We start from the raw sequence: 21,992 nt of genomic DNA on the forward strand, positions 1-21,992 counted from the left end.
TTGTTTCTGTAAGTAGCGCTACAAACCTAGCCCTACAGCACTAGTTGATATTTATTTGGAGTCTGATTGTAGCGTTACAACGCTAGTTCACGAATTTTTGATGGAATTTGCCTCTGTTATCAGCGCTACAACGCCCAAAACCTAGCGCTACAGTGCTATCAACGCGATTTTGAAATTTGAAGCCACTTTTAGAAGGACAAAACGGTATTTTCAGTTGGGAGCATTGAAAAACTATTTAACTGACATTATTCTGTGAATTTGGGAAGCTGATTAGTTTTTAAAATCCCTAGATTAAGAAAAGACTCATGGTTTTATTGTTTCTAGATTTCTTTTTCTGGTTTATTGTTTTCTAGATTTCTTCTTCATCTTAATTCTTTAGGATATTTTCTATGAACAATTATCTTAATGTTATTGTTATAGTGTCTGATATGAACTAAACATCTCTATCTAGGGTTTATGTAGTCACTTGGATTTCTATTTAATCTTATTATGATGTTTTATTGATTCTTCTTCTTTATTCTAATCTATATAATGTTTGCTTAATGCTAGTAAATACACGATCGATATTTTCTTGATTTATGATTTTGATTCAAAATTTGAAAGATGAGAATTGAATATGCTATTGTTATATAGACATAGGTTACATGTTGGACGAAAGTACATGTATGGCTTGTGTAGTAATTAGGTTTCTATGCTTAATGCCTGCTATATGTTTAAGTTTATCATAGAGATGTAGAAAACCTGCATATAGGTTGAAATCTTATATCTTGAAAAAGAATAAGAATCGATTTATGTTAACTTGCAATTAGAATAGGAAGAAAGAAATTTAGAGCTGATTAGTAAAATTAATAGAATGGAAAGTTGATGAAATTATTACCCTAGGTTTTTAAATTCTTGAATCAATCTATTTTTTCTGTTGCAAAGTTTATTTTAATTTTAAGTCTTAGTTGAAAAATCATTCTAATTTCGATAGCCAAATAGAAATTTAAAAGCACTTATTGGTAATTGGTTGATAGTCCTTGTGGGAAGGATATCTTATTTACTATCTATATTACTTGAATCGATTGCGTGCACTTGCGTACATAATTTTCGCGATCACTTAAGCGTATGATGCGCTCCTGGTTAGACATAACCATATTGGCCAGCGCTCAGTGCGCTACTGCCATCCTTGACTAATAAGTCAATACTTTATGACCAACACTCAACGTGCTAAGGTCATCATTGAATAATAAGTCAATGCTTTACGACCAACACTCAACGTGCTAGGGCCGTCTTTGACTAATAAGTCAAAGCTTTACGACCAGCACTCAACGTGCTAGGGTCGTCATTGACTAATAAGTCAATGCTTTACGACCATCACTCAACGTGCTAGGGTCGTCCTTGACTAATAAGTTAATGCTTTGCGACCAACACTCAACGTGCCAGGGTCGTCCTTGACTAATAAGTCAATGTTGGGGCCTAGCCCTAGGATATGGGACTAATAAGTCATCCTGGGGCCCATTTCCCTATACTTTGTATAACCAGCCTTGGAACTGGTTTATTGTACCTGACGCTGGGCTTTCCACGACCATTGGGTCGAACAAGCGTATGATGCGCTCCTAGTTAGCCTAACCAAAAGGACCAGCGATCAACATGTTATTGCCGTCCTTGACTCATAAGTCAAGCCTTTCTCAATAAGATAATGCAGACAGGCATGTATCATATATCTGATATCCAAATACAAAGCATTCAACATGCTTAATCAAAAATCACAAGCATAATCATAATCATGCATATTCTCAGGCGTTCATGCCCTATTCATATCCCTATTCAATAATTCAGGCAAAGCCATAATCACATGTATCACATACTGGGTGCAGTCTTACCTTTGGTCCAGGTACAGGTTACCAATGAACGACCATTGAGCACGATCCTGGTTCCAAGGCCTTAGCGATATCCTAGTCACAACCATAATATAGAATCCCATCAATAATGAGTAAACATAGGCTTCCGGACCGAGTCCTATCCTCCGGGACGTCGAATTCTACTAAACCAGGCAGTAGGATCGATCCTGAGCCCTTAGGTTTGAGTTCCCATCACTAAAAACTCATTTTGGCAAAAAATCCCCTTAAGTCTCACGACCCCAAGCCTCTAAGCTGCGGCCCGCCCAAGATAGAAGTCCAACCTCTTTTCTACCTGCACCTCGCGCCGCGGCCCAAATTGCCCAACAGCCACGTGCTTCTCCTTCTTCAAGCCTGAGCCGCGACGCCCAAGAACAAAGTCACGGCTCGACCTAGAACCCAGTCATTTCCTCTCTTTTTTTTCTCATTTAAAAACCCTCCATAAACCTATCCAAACATATCCAAATCCCAAAAACAAAGTTCTTAATCAACTCAACAGCCCAAAACAACCAAAACCCAAGTTCCAAACAATTTAAAAACTCATCAAAACGTAAAATCCAATCAAAGCTTAAAAACTCAAAATACTTAAAACATAAACCTTATATTACCTCCAATTAAGCCGTTTCCCAGCTAAATCCTCCAGCTATCAAGCTCCTAATCTTCCCTAGAATCCTTATGACTCTAACCTTGCTTGAATTTGAGCCTTAAAACTTGAGTTTCCTTCAAAAATGCTAACGGGCGTCAAAAAGAGAACGAGAGAGAGAGAGAGAGAGAGAGAGAGAGAGAGAGAGAGAACTGAACGTTCTTATTATTTGTTTCTGACAGGTTACTTCGAACTTAAGTAACCTTAAGCATATCCCAGGGCTCGGGGTCCCAAAAATGCCCCCGAGGGTAAAATAGTCAAAATTCCCAGAATTCCCTGCTGATCTCACTAACTCCAAATATATCATCAAATATTTACTCCAATTACCCAATAACTCGGTGATGTACTAAATACACAATATGCCCTTTAACTCACTCCAAGTCAAGTGTGGGTCCCGTTGTGACTTTCCCACTAGCTTGCTCCCTAGGATCGTCTCATGCCGAGTAACCTAAATATATCCACATAATGATGTGATCTCATACATATATCACATATATGCCAAATATACCCATAACGGGCCAAATTACAAAAATTTCCCTTGTAATCAGAAATGGGCCCACATGCATATTAAATATACCTAAACATGCATATCAAGTCATATTATAATATAACTCACATAATCATATAATGATACACATATATATCACATAATCACATAATTTCCATAATTTTTCATCCTAGCCCCCTAATCAAGGCTCTAAGCCTTATTAGGTAATTTGAGACGTTACAATTATTTTCCCTTGCCTCGAATCGATCAGCTCGTAGATGCCACTGCAGGTCATGGAATCATTCTGTTCACGGATGCATGCTCTGATATAACCAGATAATCATGCATGCGCCTGACCAAGAACATACGAGTTTCATGACCGATAAAGGTTTGTATTGCTACAATGTAATGCCTTTCGGGCTCAAGAACGCAGGAGCCACATACCAAATACTGGTGAATAGGATGTTTGCTGAGCAGATAGGAAATAACATGGAAGTTTATGTGGACGATATGCTAGTCAAATCCAAGCATAATTGTAACCATGTGGATGATCTCGCTGAATGCTTCGCTGTGCTCTGAAAATACAATATGAGACTTAACCCACAGAAATGCTCATTTGGAGTATCCTCGGGAATTTTTCTCGGATTCATAGTGAATGCTCTGGGCATAGAGGCAAACCCCGATAAGATTAAGGCGTAAATTGATATGCCCTCACCTCAAAAATATAAAGATGTCAAGAGCCTAACTGGATGAATGACAACCCTAAGTAGGTTCATCTCGAAATCTACAGATCGGTGCCTCCTATTCTTTAACCTTTTGAGAGGGGGAAAGAAATTTGAATTGTCGGACGAGTGTGAACTCGCGTTTCAAAATCTAAAGAATCACCTTGCCGAGCCACCAGTCTTATCCAAGCCTATTATAGAGGAAATATTGTACTTATACCTCGCCACAACCGAGCATGCCATCATTGCAGTACTTGTTCGGGAGGACAAGAGAGTGCAAAAACATGTGCACTATGTCAGCAAAAGGTTACTGGGGGCAGAGTCGAGATATCCGTTAATGGAAAAGCTGGCTTTATGCCTAATACACGCATCTCGAAAGCTTTGACCCTATTTCCAAGCACATCCTATACATGTATTAACTGATCAGCCATTAAGGCAAGTATTATCTAAGCCTGAGGCCTCCGGGAGATTGTTAAAATGGGCTATCAAACTCAGACTGTTTGAGATCACCTATCATCTAAGAACGACAATTAAAGGGCAGGCCTTAGCATATTTCATTGTTTAATGTACGGAAATCACCAACGAGGAAGGTATAACTCCAGCTCGCGAGGTGTAGAGACTTTACGTCAATGGATCTTCCAATGAGAATGGGTCAGGGGCAGGAATCATTTCGATCACTCCAACGGGAAATCATTTTCATTCAGCGTTACGATTTAGCTTTGAAGCCTCAAATAATGAGGCTGAGTACGAAGCACTATTAGCAGGTCTCCGGATAGCTTCTGAGCTCAAGACAAAGGTCATTCACTGCTATAGTGATTCCCAGTTAGTTGTTAACTAGGTCCTAGGTAAATATCAGGCTCGTGGCATTAAAATGACAGCCTATTTGGAGAAAGTTAAGGCGGCGTTCCGGGAGTTTGAATTCTATGCCATAGAATAAGTTCCGCGAGAGAAAAACTCAAATGCGGACACCCTGGCAAGGCTTGCCACGACCAAAGAAGTCGACACGCTTAATGTGGTGTTGGTCGAATTCTTATTGGTCCCAAGTATAACGAATGGGTAGGATTAGCAACAGTGGCAATGGAGTTCAACAAACCAAGTTGGACTGCAAAAACATCAAGAACGTAAGCTAGTAACGCAATTTATGGTGAGTTGTTGGCCATCTCAATGGCATTGAAGTGGGCAGCAGAAAGAGGCTGGAGAAAGATTGCTATTTTTTCGGACTGTTTGATTTTAATTAATGCTTTGAAGTCCTCAGCTGAGACACCTGACTGGACTATCAGTAATTCTTATGCTGAAGTCACTAGGATGATTGTTAGTTTCGAGTTTTGTTGTTTACAGTTCATTAGTAGAAAGGACAATGTTTTAGCCAATGGCATGGCAAGGCAAGCTAGAGTCTCTAGCCCTGATGCCGGTGTTCTCCAAGGGGAGGGTACCCTCTTGTGGTTCCCATCTGTTATGATTAGTTATGAACTTTTTCTGTTCCTTTCAAAATAAAAAATAAAAAATAAAAAATTGCGTCATTAATGCTCACTGCCTAGAACTTAAATTTCAAAACCAGCAAAGCTTAAAGGGGCTCTTCGTGAATTTAATTTACGTTTTCTTGTAGTGTTTTTGTATGGTACTCCAGTCTGGCCATATTAATATTTTGTCTCTTGGCTATTCAATTTTTTCTACCCCTCACATAGGGCTGAGCATTGGGCGGGTTGGTCGGGTTACAAGGCATTTTTATCAGTCCAATGTCATAATCGGGTTAGTAAAAGTGATCCGTAACTTGCCCAATTAAGAAATTTTTTTTTTAACCCGTCCAATAATTTGGGCGGGTTGGTCGGGTCAACCCGCCCAAACAAAAGTGATATTTTTTTTTTAAATTTTAAATTTTTTTTCTTTTAAATACTAGTACTAATAGTGCGAAGTTTATATTTTTAAGCTTAAAACAATATTTTAAATTTATAGTAAAAAAAATTAAAACAAAACTTAATTAATTTATATATTTATTTGAATATATTAAAAATAATAAATTCTTAATTGGGCGGGTTATGTTATATTGGGCGGGTTGATAATTATTTTCAACTCGCCCAATGTAACAATTGAACGGTTTAAATTTTGGTCGATTTATTCAGGTTGCATTTTTTTGCGGTTTATTCGGATTGATTTGGACAGTTTATTTAAGTTGGACGGGTTGTAAAAAATTTTGCACGGCCCTACCCTCACATTCAAAAAACACGAGATAAACATAGAACGACGTTTTTTTCAAAAATTAATAATAATTAAACTACGTCGTATAAAGGAATTGGGTGGGCAAAGATTCCCCCACTCCATCCCCTAACATTAAGTTGGCCCAGACCCAATGGGACCCTCAACTATAAGGCATCACGCTCTTCCATCCACCTATCTAGCATTCGTGTCCAACTCCCATTAATATCTTCCGTGATTTCTCTGTCTCTTTCAAACGGCCGGGCCCTAGCTTGCTCATCTTAATTTTCCCCTTAACTGTTTCTATTTACCATATTATGATCAAATGAGTCAAGCACATACAGATTAAACAAATTTTTTTTTATTTTAATATCGAACATCTTGATTCCAAGTAAGTAATTAAAAGCAAATCGACCATTTAAATAATAATATTGATAAAAAAATAAAAAGAAAGAGGGGGGAGAGGGAAGCATCTAAGTTGTAGACTTCCAACTTTAACAATTCAATTCTCCATAAGCAGCTCCTTCTGTAGGCGCTCGCGTTCTCTCTCTCTCTCAACAAAAATGAAGACCAATACCAACACCAAGCTCATACTTCTCCATCCCTCGATCCATGCCAAGCAAAACCCTAGTGGCGGTTCCCACCGACTCTGGCTCATCTTCTTCGTAACCTTCTTCACTTTAGCGTTCACTATAACCCTCTTCAATTCCACCATCCCCACCGGTGCAGCACTCCGCAACCATGCCTCATCCTCCTTCGGCGGTGTCGATTCTACTGCCCCTCTCCCACGCTCGGTCGCCGACGCCTTACTCCACTATGCTTCCATGTCCAACACAACTGGCTTCGGAGCTGCCATGACCTCGGCCGAGATCAACGCCATCGCTGCCGCACTACGCCACTGTGGCGCAGCCCCCTCCGGCTGTAACTTTCTCATCTTCGGTCTCACCCACGAATCCCTTCTCTGGCAAGCCCTGAACCACAACGGCCGCACGGTGCTCCTCGACGAGAGCGAGTTCCTCGTTTCGAAATTTGAACAGTCCCACCCGGGGATCGAGGCCTACGACGTGCAATACACAACGAAGGTCAAGGAATCGTCGAGCCTCCTCGCGGCGGCGAAATCTCAGGCCCATGATGAGTGCCGTCCGGTTCAGAACCTTCTCTTCTCAGATTGTAAACTGGGCATCAACGATTTGCCCAACCATATATACCAAGTCCCTTGGGACGTTATTCTCGTTGATGGACCAAGGGGATATTTTCCGGCGGCACCCGGCCGGATGTCCGCAATATTTACGGCCGGAATTCTGGCCCGGAGTAAGAGAGATGGTGCAGCGAAGACCCATGTGTTTGTTCACGATTTTGAGAGACAGGTAGAGAGGGTTTTCAGTGCAGAGTTTCTCTGCGATGAGAATTTGGTTGAGACAATCGATTCTTTGGGGCATTTCGTTTTGGCTAAAATGGTGCCTCAGAGTTCTAGATTTTGTGCGAATTCGACAACGTTATCGTTTTCTCCGACAAAGACGTCTTTGTCGTCCGGCTAAGTTATCGTCGACGACGATTGATTATTTCAAAACGGGAAATTGTAATTATGTTTTCCATTGTAACATTACATAGTTTTTTTTTTGCCTCTAAATTTATTCTTAATTACATTGTAAATTATATTTAAAAAAAAAATGGGGACGCGGTAAGTACTGTTTCAAGTGTTTACGACAACTGTTTTTACCGAATCAGTCTGTTTGGTTAGTGAGAAAAAATAATAGAGAAAAAGTCATTTGAAATCTTCTAATTCGACTATTAAATTGAGTTAGCGGCTGTTTGACCAATTTAAGGAAGAAAAAAAAACTAAGTTAACTGTGATGAGCCATTCATCGTACTAACCCATCCACCAGCTTCATCCCCATTTTATAAGTAGTTTCAAAAAAATTATCCAGTTTGTTTCTTCAGTATTTTCTCAGAACCTAGAAAGCAGAGAGACCTAGAAGAAGGTGTCGGTGACAACTGTTAAGAGACCATAGACATGAATTCAGGAAGTAAGATTTTCGGTCGATCGGACGGTGGATAAAGACTATGATCCATCCAGATAGAATGAATTGTGAATTGTTTTGTGGGGAGCATTTATTTCTCCACGCGCTTTCATTGTGTATGAATGTCAACGGCGTGAAATAGTTGGCAAAAAAGCGCGTGAAAGGAGGAGGAAGGTAGGGAGAGTGGGGCAATTGGGGTGTATTATGGAGATGATGGCTAACTTTTTTGGGAGAGGACCAGAACTCGCTCGTACACAGTAGTCGTAAGTTTAAACTGATCACGTGATGCACGTGACTAAAGCGTACGTTAGGCCTGATTTGGAATGTGTCGGTGCGTGTGTTTACGTACCTAGAGTAGTTTAGATTAAGTTTCACACAAAGGAATTTTGTACCCAAAATTTTGCAATTACTATATTCACGTGTTAAACAATGTTCACAAAATTGTGTTTGGGAACATTTTTTTTTATTATCTCATCCATACAAGATAATTAAGTAATGCAAGACCAGTACTTCTGATACATTATTGCTCAGATGAGTCACACCCGTTGTAATCATTACTGAAAAAGAAAAAGATATAAAACTACAATACCAATATTTTTTTCCAATGTTTTAGTTAAATTACAGAAAACACTTTTTTTTTTTGGCTAAAACGTTGATAACTTCATTGACTTAGTTCGACCAAGATTGGTCATTACATAAAACTCTCGTAGGGATACAATTCAGGTCGACTTCACCAAATTGACCCTCGACCATCGTCCATTTAGCAAGGTTATGGGCAAGGTAGTTTGATTGTCTAGAGATATATGGAAATGACAACACGAAAAAGAAACAATAATCTTTCTAGCATCAGGCACCAAATGGGAGAGCTCCCACAATTCCATTGACTCGCTAAAGGCGTCGATAACAAACTTGGAGTCTCCCTCAATTACTACGTAATCATGTTTTTTGTCCGCTGCCACCTGCATAGCAAAGATCCCTGCCAGGGCTTCCCCTACTACAATTGTGCAGTGCAAAGATCTCTTAGTTGCAGCCCGTATTGCATTTCATGAGTTCGAGCGGGCCACAGCTCTAAGGACACAGTCGTCTTCACAGTCCATCATATCAACACTAATTTGTTGGGTTTTATGCTTTTATAAATCTATTTAGTTTGACAACCATATTGTTTGTTTGTTTTATTACATAATTATTTGAATAATACAAATATTTATAAAATCTCGAACATATAAATAATTACAATTATAGTGACTAGGTCACAATGAATTATAATTGTAATTATATGTTTAAAAGAACGAGTCCTAAGATTAAGTCAGTGCATTGGATTTTCATTAATATCGTAATCTACGATATGATTTACTTACACATTCGGTGTGTGATATCTTATCCAAGACATTGACCAAGTAGATAAGATCAGATGTATTTTGTTATCGGATTGGACTGATATTGATTATTGACAACATAAGTAAGTATCGTTATTATCTAATCTAATCATATCACAAAGTTGACCATAAGTCAATTCAATCTTAATTATTAGTGATTAATATTCTGCTAATTGTATTATTCAAGTCTTTTGATTTGTTCGTTACTAGCTTACCCTACAGACTAGCTCATACTTACATATTGGAGATTTGGTAGTATAATTGAGTAGGAATATTTATTATAAATATGAAATCTATAACTTTTGTTTAAGAAGTGAAATAATGATTTCCTTATAGCTTGGTTCAAGTGTTAAATGATAGAGTACTCATTTCTGTAATTAAATTTACGGAAATATCATTTACAAAGAACTTTATGGGAGCTAAGGATAAAATATCAATGAGGGGTAAAACGGTAATTTTCACCCATCTCATTTGTAGATCAAGGATTGAATGACGGTTATAGTTATAACAATGGATAACATATTTACATTTAGTGTAAAACGTTCTATGAATTCAAGAGTGCAATTCTAAGTCTATAGTGGAGTCACGAGGAATTAATAAGGTAGTAAGATTATTTGTTATATATAAATTCACGGTAACTTATTGAAGCTTGAGTTCATGGATCCATGGTTCCCATGACATCTCTTATCAAAATAAACCTAGTAGTCTTGAATAATTAATTTAATTATTAATTATAAAAATATCATATTGACTAGTTCAATGGAAATAAATAATGTTAAATTATTTATTGATATTTTGTTAGAAAAGAAATAGAAGAAAATTTGAGGTTTTTATTGCAAAGTCTCAAAAAGAGAGTATTATAGCCAATTGAGACAATTTTGTTAATATTGATAAATTAGTATTAATATTAATAAAATGAATTAAATAAATGTCAAAATTATAATTGGTCAATTTTGACAAGTATTTAATTAATTATAATTATTAAATAATTAAAATAAAATGGGTAACTAAAACCTAATTTATGTCCTAGCTAACTGCCTATATATACCAGTGTTATAGAATGCATTAGGTAAGATAAATTTGACAAGGTAAAATTCACTACTAATATTCTATACCTAGCCGCCCACTCTTTCTTAATTTTCTCTCTAGGAATTCTCTTCTCATGTGTTGAGACTTGCCCACACAAACACTTGGTTGTTTTAGAGAAAGACTTGGAAGATTGTGGTCTTGTTTCAAAGCGGTTTGGATTCCTTGCAATACCTAGCATTAAACAATGACAAAATGTTAGGGAATCCAAAGAGTGTAGTCATTGTTCCGCTACGCATCTTGTAAGTACTCTAATGGTTGTATTATTATATTTACGAATCTCTGTATGAAAATCAGTTTTATGCATGTATTTATGTTTTCTATTGTATGTTATTTTGTGCAATAGGGAGCATGCATATAGACTTGTATAAATGAGATCTACATAATCTTTATCCATCCATGAGGAGGAGGACTCCATTCTTTCGGGTTTGTCAGTGTGCTGGGATTATGCAATAGAGCCTCCTTAAACTCTATGAAGGAGTGTTGTATCTCTCTCAGAGTATTATGGATATTTGGTTGCACATTCATGTGTATTGTCTCATTTTTGCATTGCCAGATATTGTCCACAATAAGAGAAGCAAGAATTAGAAATCCCTCATCCATACGACCCTTCTCAATGTCTTTCCAAATTTCTTAAAGCCATTCAGTATAGTTGGTTTTTCTTGGTTGCCTAGGAACCTTTCCCCACGGGGAAGCCAACCAAAGACACCTCATAAAATTTGTTATCCAAAAAACGGGCATGGATGACATGGCAAACATTTAATACACGTGACTGACTTCTGGCAGAATTCGTGCTCAACTATCGACCAGGAAGGCATCTATTGTCACAACGTTCGATCTCTATATACGACCAGTCTGGTCGTACGCATGCTATACACAGAGGAAATCTTAGGCAGTTATGATAGAATCCGAAATTATCTCCCATGATTTCCTGAGTATCTGATTATTTAGGAAATAATATCTGTAACAAATTAATGTAAATCTTCCTTGAGCCTATAAATAGAGAAAGATAGCTCAAGGGATGATGACTATTTTGCTTTCTGATTATCGGAGATTAGAGTTCTTATTTTTGATATATTGTCTTGCTCAGAGGTTGGTGAAACTCATTGAACCCTAGTTCTTTGATCACTCCTTTGAATCCTATATCAATAACAATTCAAGTGGATGTAGATTGTTACCAGATCCTGGGGCCGAACCACTGTAAACTCTTGTGTTCTTTATTGTTTTTGTCATCACATTCATTTCAATGTATTTCTCTACATCAAGCATATTTGACTTCGTGTCAGTTGGCCAAAATCAGGGTCAACATTTTAGTGCTTTCATTGAGAGCTTGATACATTATCGTTGAAAGATCGATGGCGAAAACTACCAAGAAAACTTGACAGGCGGCCGGCGTTGCACCATCTCACCCGCCTCCTCCTCCTCCAAACGTGACTGAGGATGAGCCACATTTGGAATTTGATGAGGAAGAAATGGATCCCGAGACGCTGAAGAATACCCTGGGGGTATTGTAGGATGAACTGGTCAATCTGAAGGCCAGCCAGGAAAGTGTTGCCGAAATTATGGCACGGCAGCAGCAGGAAATTGAACGGCAGCGCCTGGAACTGAGTGAAAGGCAGGCGGAGATGGACCATCGCCAGAGGGAGGCCATGGCAGCCCTAGAAGCAGCTCTACAACTGGCTAGGAACCAGGCTGCACCTGCCTCGCAGCCTGATCAACCTGTGAATGGGCCGCCACAAAGGGGTCCTAATCCTAGCCCGCCTATCCAGCCCTCAAGCCCACAAAGGCCCGAGCATCCACCGATGCCTCAGGACGATGTCTCGCTAAGGGACCCTGCAGCACAGCCTCTATCCCAAGCTGGTCGCGGCAACCCCCTGCAACAGAGGCAGAATAGGGCCGGGCAGCCGCCTCGCAGTCCTAGACGCCATAGGGGCGACGAGCCAAACCCTCCAAGCAGAGGACAGCGTCCTCCTGGTAACAGGAGGAACTCAGAGTCAGGCTCTGCGATCCGAGGCCCCCCTCGGCATGATAATGCATGGGGACCTACCGACCAACGTAGGCCACCCTCTAACGCTCCGGAGGTCCCAGCTCGGGAAGGCAACCGAGGGAACAGTCGATCCCACCATAGCCAATCAAGATTTAGAGACGACCATGGTTATAATGAAGCCGACTCAGGCAGGGGAAATGCCGGTTGGAGGAATGAAGAAAGAGGTGTGGGCAGAAGCCTGCCACCTAGGGATGACCAACCCGAAAGACGGGACGCTGGGGGGCAACCCAGACAAAATAACATCTTCAACCAGCTTAGAGCTAGCGAGCAGCGGAGGAGAGACGAGGATTTAAGAGACGTACTCAACAATTGCCGGGAGCGGCACGACGACTACATCCCTCCAGCACCAGAGGCCCTGGCGATTCCTGGCGCCGTGCAGGCCCAGATAGATGCCCTCAACCAGGTAGTGCAGCAGCTGGTCGGGGGAAGAACATCTTATATCGACCACGATAGGAGAAAGGGCACTCCTTTCGTCCAGAGGATAGCTATGGCAGAAACTCCTAGCAAGTTTAAGATGCCTACGCTTCCGAACTTTGACGGGTATGGTGACCCGGTATCTCATGTCAACAAGTTTGAGATGCAAATGGACATTCAAAAAGTGTCCGAAGACGCTCGGTGCAGGATCTTCCCTGCAACACTTTCTGATGCCGCACAGGAGTGGTTTTTCAAATTCCCTCCTGCAAGTATAGTTTCCTGGGAAATGTTCGTGAAAGAATTTTACGGATAGTTCTATGCGGGTCGTGTGCACCTGACTGAGGTAAATCTGCTGGTTGAAATACGCTAGCAAGACGGAGAACCACTAAAGGACTACGTCCAGCGCTTTATGCGCGCAGCTGCTGGAGCGAAAACAGTGGGAGACGAAGGAAAAATGATGGCCATAACCGCGGGGGTTAAGTGCCGGACGCCTCTCTGGGACAGCCTCAGAAAACATGGGGTCAAAACTACCCAGGAATTTTTGGATCGAGCTGATTGATATATCAAGCTCAAAGATGACATCGCCAATGAAGGGAAGCCCCCAGGCAAGGACAAGGGGACTGCCGAACCCGCCAAAGCCGCCAATGGGTCGAAGCCCAACGGCAAAGGCAACGGGAACTGCAATGGCAATGGCAAGAATGGGGGGAAACGGCAGCACAATGAGCCTTCCACCTCTGACAATAAATGAGCCAAGGGTAATCGTTATGAACCTCGGTTCACTAACTATACTGCCCTTATTGAGTCTCGGGGAGAGGTTTATCAGGCCACGAGTTCCAGTGTGCCTTATAAGAAACCGGCCCCCATTCGAAAGGATATCTTGAGAAGAGATACTACCAAGTTCTGTCGTTATCATAACGACTACGGACATGATACCAACGAATGCAACCAGCTGAAGGATGAGATCGAGTTCCTTATTAGACAAGGACACTTGAGAAGGTATATACAGGCCTCGGGAAATTCCCAATGAGAAGCTCCAGGTGGCAACGAGCAAGCGCCCACGTGCCAACGCTCGCCGCCTGATCCCGTAACTGGCACATTGTTGACCATCTGTGGAGGCCCGCACCTCGCGGGAAACAGCGGAAAGGCCAGAGAATGATATGCTCGGAATCTGCGCCACAACCAGGACATCGAGATGTTGACTGTGGATGACCGCGCACCGAAAAAGGCTCGGTCAGAAGAGGGCGAGATAACCTTCTCAGATAGCGACGCCCGGCATGTCCGGTTCCCACATTCCGATCCGCTGGTCGTGGATATCCAAATGGCCAATATGATGGTAAAAAGAGTGCTAGTTGACACAGGGAGTTCAGTGAACATCCTGTATAAATCTTTGCTGGAACGCATGAAGTTGTCCGTTGAGGACTTGGAACCCTGCAACCAAACAATATACGGCTTCTCCGGTGAGGGACTCGCCCCAGCGGGGTCAATCAGACTTCCAGTGACAGCAGATACAGCACCTGCTACCAAGACATTACTCGCTACTTTCATAGTAGTCGATTGTCCCTCGGCGTACAATGCAGTCATTGGAAGATCTATACTGGTTGATCTTCGAGCCGTCACTTCCATATGGCACTTAGCCATGAAATTCCCGACGGATGCAGGGGTAGGACGCGTGTTAGGAAACCAGAGGGAGGTCAGGGAGTGCTACAATGCCTCAGTCATGAAGGCGAAGAATGGAACATCAAAGAGCAGTCCCCCAGATAGGTTGCAGATGGCTATTGATACACAAGCCCAATCCGGTGAAAAAGTCACCAAATAGTGTGTTTCCCAAAGTGAGGATGGAGATTTAGATCCTCGCTTTGGGGATTTTGAGGAAAATGTTGGACCCGTCGAGGACCTGGAAGAGGTCCAACTTGACGAAGAAGACCCAACCAGAGTCGTGAAAGTCGGGAAAAACTTAGAACAAACCACGAAGCATGCACTGGTGGAATTTTTGCGGAAGAACCAAGAAGTCTTTGCTTGGTCGCACAAAGACATGGCTGGGATAGATCCTGCAGTTATCAGCCATGTCCTGAACATAGACAAGAGTTTTCCACCCGTGCAACAGAAAAAAAGGCTGCTCGATAAGGATCGGTCGAGAGCCTTAAAATAAGAAGTTGAAAGATTAAAGGAGAATGGGTTCATCAGGGTGGCATTTTATCCATCGTGGGTCTCTAATCCAGTGCTGGTTCCCAAGCCTAACGACAAATGGCGAACCTGTGTGGATTTCACAGACCTCAATAAAGCCTACCCAAAGGATTGCTTCCCGCTCCCAAGGATTGACCAGCTGGTCGATGCTACTGCCGGACATGAGATCCTATCCTTCATGGATGCATACTCAGGTTACAATCAGATTAGTATGCATCCCCCTGATGAGGATCACACCAGCTTTCGGACCGATACAGGATTATACTGTTATAAAGTGATGCCCTTCGGACTGAAAAACGCAGGTGCGACTTACCAGCGATTGGTTAACCACATGTTTAAATATTTAATCGGAGTAAACATGGAGGTGTACGTGGACGGCATGCTGGTAAAGTCAAAAAAAGCAGAAGGACATGTGAAGGATTTACAAGAATGTTTCAATGTATTGAACAAGTACCAGATGAAACTAAATCCTCTCAAATGTTCCTTCGGAGTTGGATCAGGGAAATTTTTGGGGTTCATCGTTAATTCAAGAGGCATCGAGGCCAACCCCGACAAGATAAAATCCCTGATCGACAAGATAAAAGCCCTGATCGACATGAAATCGCCAGAGAAGATCAAGGATGTACAAAGTTTAACTGGGAGAATTGCAGCCCTAAGTAGATTAATTTCCAAGTCAACGGATAAATGCGTCCCATTCTTCAATCTACTTAGAGGCAACAAAGTGTTTGAATGGAAAGGAGACTGCGAGCAAGCTTTTCAGGCCTTAAAAGCCCATATGGCACAGCCTCCTATTTTATCAAAGCCTACCGAAGGAGAAACTTTGTTCATTTACCTGGCGATCACTGAGGCAGATGCTAGTACGATACTAGTATGAGAGGAAGGAGGCGTACAAAAGGTGGTTTACTATGTAAGCAAGAGGCTAATCGGAGCAGAACTGAGATATCCCTCCATCGAAAGATTAGCTTATTGTTTAATCTTGGCCTCAAGGAAGCTACGTCCTTACTTCCAAGCCCATCCCATTACAGTCTTAATTGATCAGCCCCTTCGCCAAGTCCTCCAAAAACCAGAGGCGGCTGGGCGTTTATTAAAATGGGCAGTCGAACTTGGACAGTTCGATATTACATATTCACCGCGAACAGCAGTAAAAGGACAAGTCTTGGCTGATCTTATTGCGGAGTTCACCGAACTCCCAGACAACGAGCAGTGCGAAAACCTTAGTGCCCCTGGGCCCCAAGATGAAACTCCTTCGTGGAAGTTATTCACAGATGGATCGTCCAACGAGTCTCACGCGGGAGCAGGAGTGATCTTGATAACACCAGAGAAGCATCGATTTCACTGCGCCATTAGGTTTGATTTCACAGCGTCGAATAATGAAGCTGAATACGAAGCACTCCTCGCTGGATTAAGAATGGCAAAAGACATGAGTATAAAGGTGCTGGATATTTACAGTGATTCACAGCTGGTAGTGAATCAGGTTCTAGGGGAATATCAAGCACGAGGCCTCAAAATGGTGGCCTACTTGAACAAAACTAAAGATCTGTTGGCCCAGTTCAAGAAATATACCCTCCAGCAAATACCCCGGGATCAGAATTCGAACGCAGATGCCTTAGCCAAACTCGCAAGCGCGAAAGACGCTGACACTTTGAATATTGTGCCAGTAGAAAGATTGAGCGTGCCAAGCATACGAGCGAATGAAACCAGTATGGAAATCCCGATGGGAGACACATGGATGGCGCCTTACTTGGAGTATCTTACAAATGGTGTACTACTGGCAGATAGGAACAAAGCCAGAACTCTTCAAAGGCAGGCTGCTAGATATATACTGGTCGATGGTGTCCTGTACCGAAGGGGATATTCCATGCCATTGCTCAGATGTATTACACCAGAGAAAGCTAAGGAGCTGATGAGGGAAGTACATGAAGGCTTCTGCGGGGATCACGCTGGGGGGCAAAGTTTGGCGAAAAAGATTCTGAGGCAGGGCTATTTCTGGCCGACTATGAACGAAGACTCAATGGAGTTTGTGCGGAAATGCGACAAGTGTCAAGATTTTCCAAGATCCCACGCGCAGCTCCCAACGAGTTAAAACAGATGCAGAGTCCTTGGCCTTTCGCAGTATGGGGTATAGACTTAATTAGATCCCTGCCAACGGGAAAAGGCGGAGTAAAGTACGCAGTTGTAGCAGTCGACTACTTCACCAAATGGGCCGAAGCTGAGCCACTCGCTACCATAATGACCAAGAAAGTTCTTGACTTCATCATCAAGAACATTGTTTGCCAATATGGCTTGCCTCGAAAAATTTTCTCAGACAACGGCACCCAGTTTGACAGTGACTTATTCACAAACTTCTGCGAAAGACACGGGATCATTAAAAGTTTTTCTTCAGTCGCACATCTGCAAGCAAATGGGCAGGTCGAAGCAGTGAATAAAACGCTCAAGGACACCCTGAAGAAAAGACTTGAAGATGCTAAAGGAGCATGTCCAGAACAGTTGCCTGAAGTACTCTGGTCGTATAGAACTTCTCATCGAACAGTGACAGGTCATACCCCGTTTTCCTTAGCATTCGGGTATGAGGCTATGTTACCTATCGAGTTAGATCCCCCCTCACACTGACGCATTACATACGACCATAACCAGAATAGCCAACTAATGATGGAGTCCCTAGACTCAATTGAGGAGATATGAGAAAAAGCCCAACTCCGAGTTGCTGCGTACCAGCAAAAGGTCGCCCGGTATTTTAACTCAAAGGTGAAAGAAAGGAAATTCAACGTCAGTGACCTAGTGCTACGACGAGTTTTCTTGAATACCCGTGACCCCACTGCTAGAGTGCTCGGACCAAATTGGGAAGGACCTTATCAGATTGAAGAAGTCCTTCACCCGGGCACCTACAAGCTTGCACGCTTAAATGGAGATCTCGTTCCATGCTATTGGAACGGTGAACACCTGTGCAAGTACTACCAATAAACAGTCCTTTTTAAAGGACTGGCTTGTATTAATTTTTACTTTTTACAAGTTTCGAAAAAGGGTTAGCCACGTTGTATGGCTAATCGCTTATAAATGTAAGATCTTTTTTTAAGATCACTCGTAAAGACACGTTTAGTCCATTTTTAATATGAGATTATAAGGGACTATGCGCAGCCAGTCATTCTTGCCAACTTTTGTAAATTTATTTTTAGAAGTATTTGTTCATTACGTGTGTTGTTTTGCTGTATTACAAGTCTTACGTTTCCTATCGAGCAGTAATGTTCACACAGGTTGTGGTCAAGGCAAGTGATCAAGGACCTAAAAGCTCCTCGATCACTTGGGGGGCATATAAGGTACATCGATAGCAAAGCATACCAATAAGTATGTAAACACATGAACAAAATAAGTGAAAGCATGCTACGGTACTTAGAGTATTTTTCAAAATTTATATTTTGATAAATTAAACCAAAGTACTATGCTAAGTTCGGTCATACGAACAGATGCTATAATAGGCAAAAATATTATAGTATCAAAAGGCATTCTGTTACACCGTGAGCAGTACTGCTCGGATGTAATTGTTTAATTAAAAGTAAAAGAGCTGCCCTCGCAGCAATAGAAACCAAATTATCTTTACAATACGACTCGTGGGTCATACAAACGAAACAAAAGAAAAAAAAATATATATCACTGAGGAGCAGGAGGATCTTGGGGATTGGGAGGAGTGCTTTGGTCGGTAGGAGGACCAGCTTCAGTGTCAACGGCAGGTGCCTTGGCCTTCTCCTCTTTTTCCAACCGGATGGCACATTGCGCCATCAGAGTCCTCCTCAACCGCTCGGACAAGTAGTCGAAGTTGGCCTCCCGGTTGTGCTTCCAGAACTCGTAGAAGTAGAGGTTGGTGGCTTCCTTGTACTTCTTCAAATTCTTGGCCCCTTCCTCCTCGAGCTCCTGCACTTGCTCCTTAAGCTTCGCCGTCTCCTCCCTGCTGGCGGTCAGATCAAATCCAAGCTGCTTGCATTCTTGAGTGACGAGCTTGGCACTTTCCCTGAATTTCTCCCGGGCATCGTTGGCTTTTTTCAAGGCGTCTTGGCTATCCAGAAGTTCCTGAGTGAGAGTGGCTTGGTCCTCGCACAGTTGCTCGTTCAGTTTGGACAGCTCCTTTTTCTCCTCGAGCAGCTTGTTGTTCTCAGCCTCAAGTGCTTGCTTAGCCTGGGCAAGCTTGGAGTCAAAGTTCTTCCCATGAGAAACCAACGCCCCAACATGGCGCCAGCCAGCAGTTAGAGTTAGCAGCCCCTGAAAGACAAAAAATGAGACAAAGTAAGAGAAAGAAGTCAGACATAAATGGCAAAGTAGCAGGAGATAACTTACGCTAACTATCTCGTTCAGCCCTCTGTTGACGACCTGATCAGCCTCCATTGAAGCAGTTTCGGTGATGGCGGTCTGACTGCGTCTGTACTTTGAGAGTTTGTATATCCTCTCTCTGCTGATCCGACCACGAAGCTGGGCAGGGAGCCTTCGGGCGTGTTGTCCAATGCCTCCTTGTCAGCGGCCCTAGAAGAAGGCTGTGGATTAGGAGGCGTGGGAGTCGTCTGCTCGGTAGGGGGCGGAGGTGGTGTGTTCTCCTTGGAAGGGGCGGCGGCTGGAGTGTCGTCTGTTCGAGCCTTCTTCGAGGGGGTTTTGCTGCTTTCCCCTTGAGTCCTCTTGTTATCCTTCTTCGGGACAGAAGAGGTAGCGGCAGCCTGATAATGCTCGAAGACGTCCTCGGAGTCCATACCTGTACAAAAGAAAGCAACTCGAGCAATAAGACTAAATGGTCATGTAGGGAACAAGGGTAAAAATAAAAGGATTACAAGTAAAGTACCCGGGCAACAACTACTCGTCGTAGCATTATTAACTAAACTACCTAGTTCCTGGAAGAAATATGAGTTTAAAGAGGGAGCATTCCTAAAGTTTCCATCCCCATCAAATAGATGAGAGGGAATTGGAAAGTGATTTAAAAGCGAGATTATTGTACCATTTACATCTGACGAATCGTCGGAAAGTTCGGTAGGCTCGGCAGCCTTTTGTTTTCCTTTACCCTCGGGGGCCGAGGATTTCTCCACTCGATGAGGGACGGCAGGTTCCCTGATCGTAACCCCATTTGTCCTCCTCCATGGAGGAGACGCCTGGGGTTGCCGCTCGGGTTCCTGTTTGGGTTCCACTTCGGCTTGGACACCGCCCGCCGAAGGTTCATTTGTCGAAGGTTGGGAACTCCAAAGGCCAACCAACTTAAGGTTAGCCTCAGTAACTAAGTTTTTGACACTCTTATCAGCATTTGACATGTTGGCTAAGAGTGTTGCCCTTGACATTATCCCTGGAGTAGGGATTGGACGTAACCATGGGCATGGAACACAGAGGAATGTCAAGACATTGAGACATAAAAACACTAAGTGAAGAAGCTACTGGCATAAGAGCTTTTACCTCCTCAAGTAAAGGCCAGATTGTCCGCAGCTAAGTCAGGGGTAAGGAAATATTCATGGTGATACCTCCCCGCGTTAGAGATATGAGTGGTGTCGGACAAGAAACTGAGCCCGGTTTCTTGGTGGCAGAGATGAAAAAACCTCGTGCCATCTTGGTTGGGGTTGGACTTAAGGTCGAAAAGAAAATTGACCTCGTGGGGAGAAGGTACTGGCCATTTTTTGAGTTTATAAAGGATATAGAGTGCGGCTAGCATTCTATATCCATTTGGGGTGATTTGAAAGGGGGCTACTCCGAAGTAATTTGCCACCCCCTGGAAAAACGAGTGAAGAGGCAGGGTGGCACCTGCCTCAATGTGAAACCTCAACCAGGCGCTGTAGGCCCCGCCTGGTAAGTTGGCCCGCCGGTCTATAGAAGGTCTGAATAAGGTCACCCCCCGTAAGGTTGTATTTATTTAAATAGTTGGTGATCATCCGCAGTGTCACCTTACTCTGAGGAACGATGTGCCACTCAACGGCTGGCTGGTCAGCATGTCGAGGGCGGGCACGCCTTTGGACATTAGTGTCAGGAGCAAATTCACCTCGACCACTGGTCGAGGGGGCATCAGCAGAAGGTTGACCTAAGGAGTTGGGGGTTTTCCTTTTTTGAGCTTTTGTTTTTGTTCGGGCCATTCTCTGGATTGGGACTGGAGGACAGTTTGAGCTAGGGCGAGAAAAAGGGATTTCTGGTATCAAGGTGGATGGGTTTTCTTCGCCTTCAAGTAGTTGGGCCAAGAGGTCGTCTTCTATGGGTCTTTCTCCTCCCCAAGGGTCTTGCAAATGAACTGCAAACAGACAAATGAGGAGATAAGACATTGTCTGCAAAGTGGCGTGGGAGATTGGGATAACGTTGCTCACGTCTAAATAGCTAGCAGCATCCAACCCCTTCACTAAGATTCGACACTAGTGGTTTGAAAAACGGTTTCAAGAAACTGCTCGCGTTTTAGCAAAAGCCGCCATAAAGGAAATAAACTGTTTTCTGAAAGAGAACTTTTTCGATTCCTGAAGGGCGGGAAAAAACCTAGTTTTTTCACCTAGCTTAAAGATTGAATTTTTACGTCGATCTTACACCCTAAGTCTATGATCCTTACTATTAAACTAAGTCCTAACTTATACAAAGCAAAAAGACACCCCCTTACCAAGCATTGAAAGGTTTATACAAAAAATCCTCGTAAAACCCTACTCAAGAACACAGAAATCACAGAGCATACTAACAGCATGCATGGCATAAAGGGAAGTTTAAAAATCAAAGTAATTACCTAGGTGAAGATGGAGATTCAGAAAAAAGTAGAAATTTTGAGTCGAAAAGACCTTCGGCTAGACGTCGGACTAGTTTTGAAGCTCTGTATTCTAGAAGCAAGGTTCTTGAGGCTCTTGACAAAGATGGTGAGTAAAGAATTATAAAGAAGAAAAAGAAGTTACTTATAGGGACCGAGGTATGGCAAAAGGTGGTAATCATTACTTTCCACTTTCGAAACGTGGGGAA

At 42.5% G+C, this 21,992-nt stretch overlaps 1 protein-coding gene across 1 annotated transcript; it reads left to right on the top strand.

Moving 5' to 3' along the window:
* The first annotated feature begins 6,343 nt into the window (after positions 1–6,343).
* On the top strand, positions 6,344–7,629 carry LOC133796893 (protein IRX15-LIKE-like). The gene has a single exon (XM_062234588.1). The coding sequence runs from the start codon at positions 6,489–6,491 to the stop codon at positions 7,461–7,463; it is 975 nt and encodes a 324-aa protein (XP_062090572.1). The 5' UTR covers positions 6,344–6,488; the 3' UTR covers positions 7,464–7,629.
* The last annotated feature ends 14,363 nt before the right edge of the window (positions 7,630–21,992 follow it).

The sequence above is a fragment of the Humulus lupulus genome, chromosome 1, assembly GCF_963169125.1.
Source record: "Humulus lupulus chromosome 1, drHumLupu1.1, whole genome shotgun sequence".
NCBI classification, from domain to species: Eukaryota; Viridiplantae; Streptophyta; class Magnoliopsida; order Rosales; family Cannabaceae; genus Humulus; species Humulus lupulus.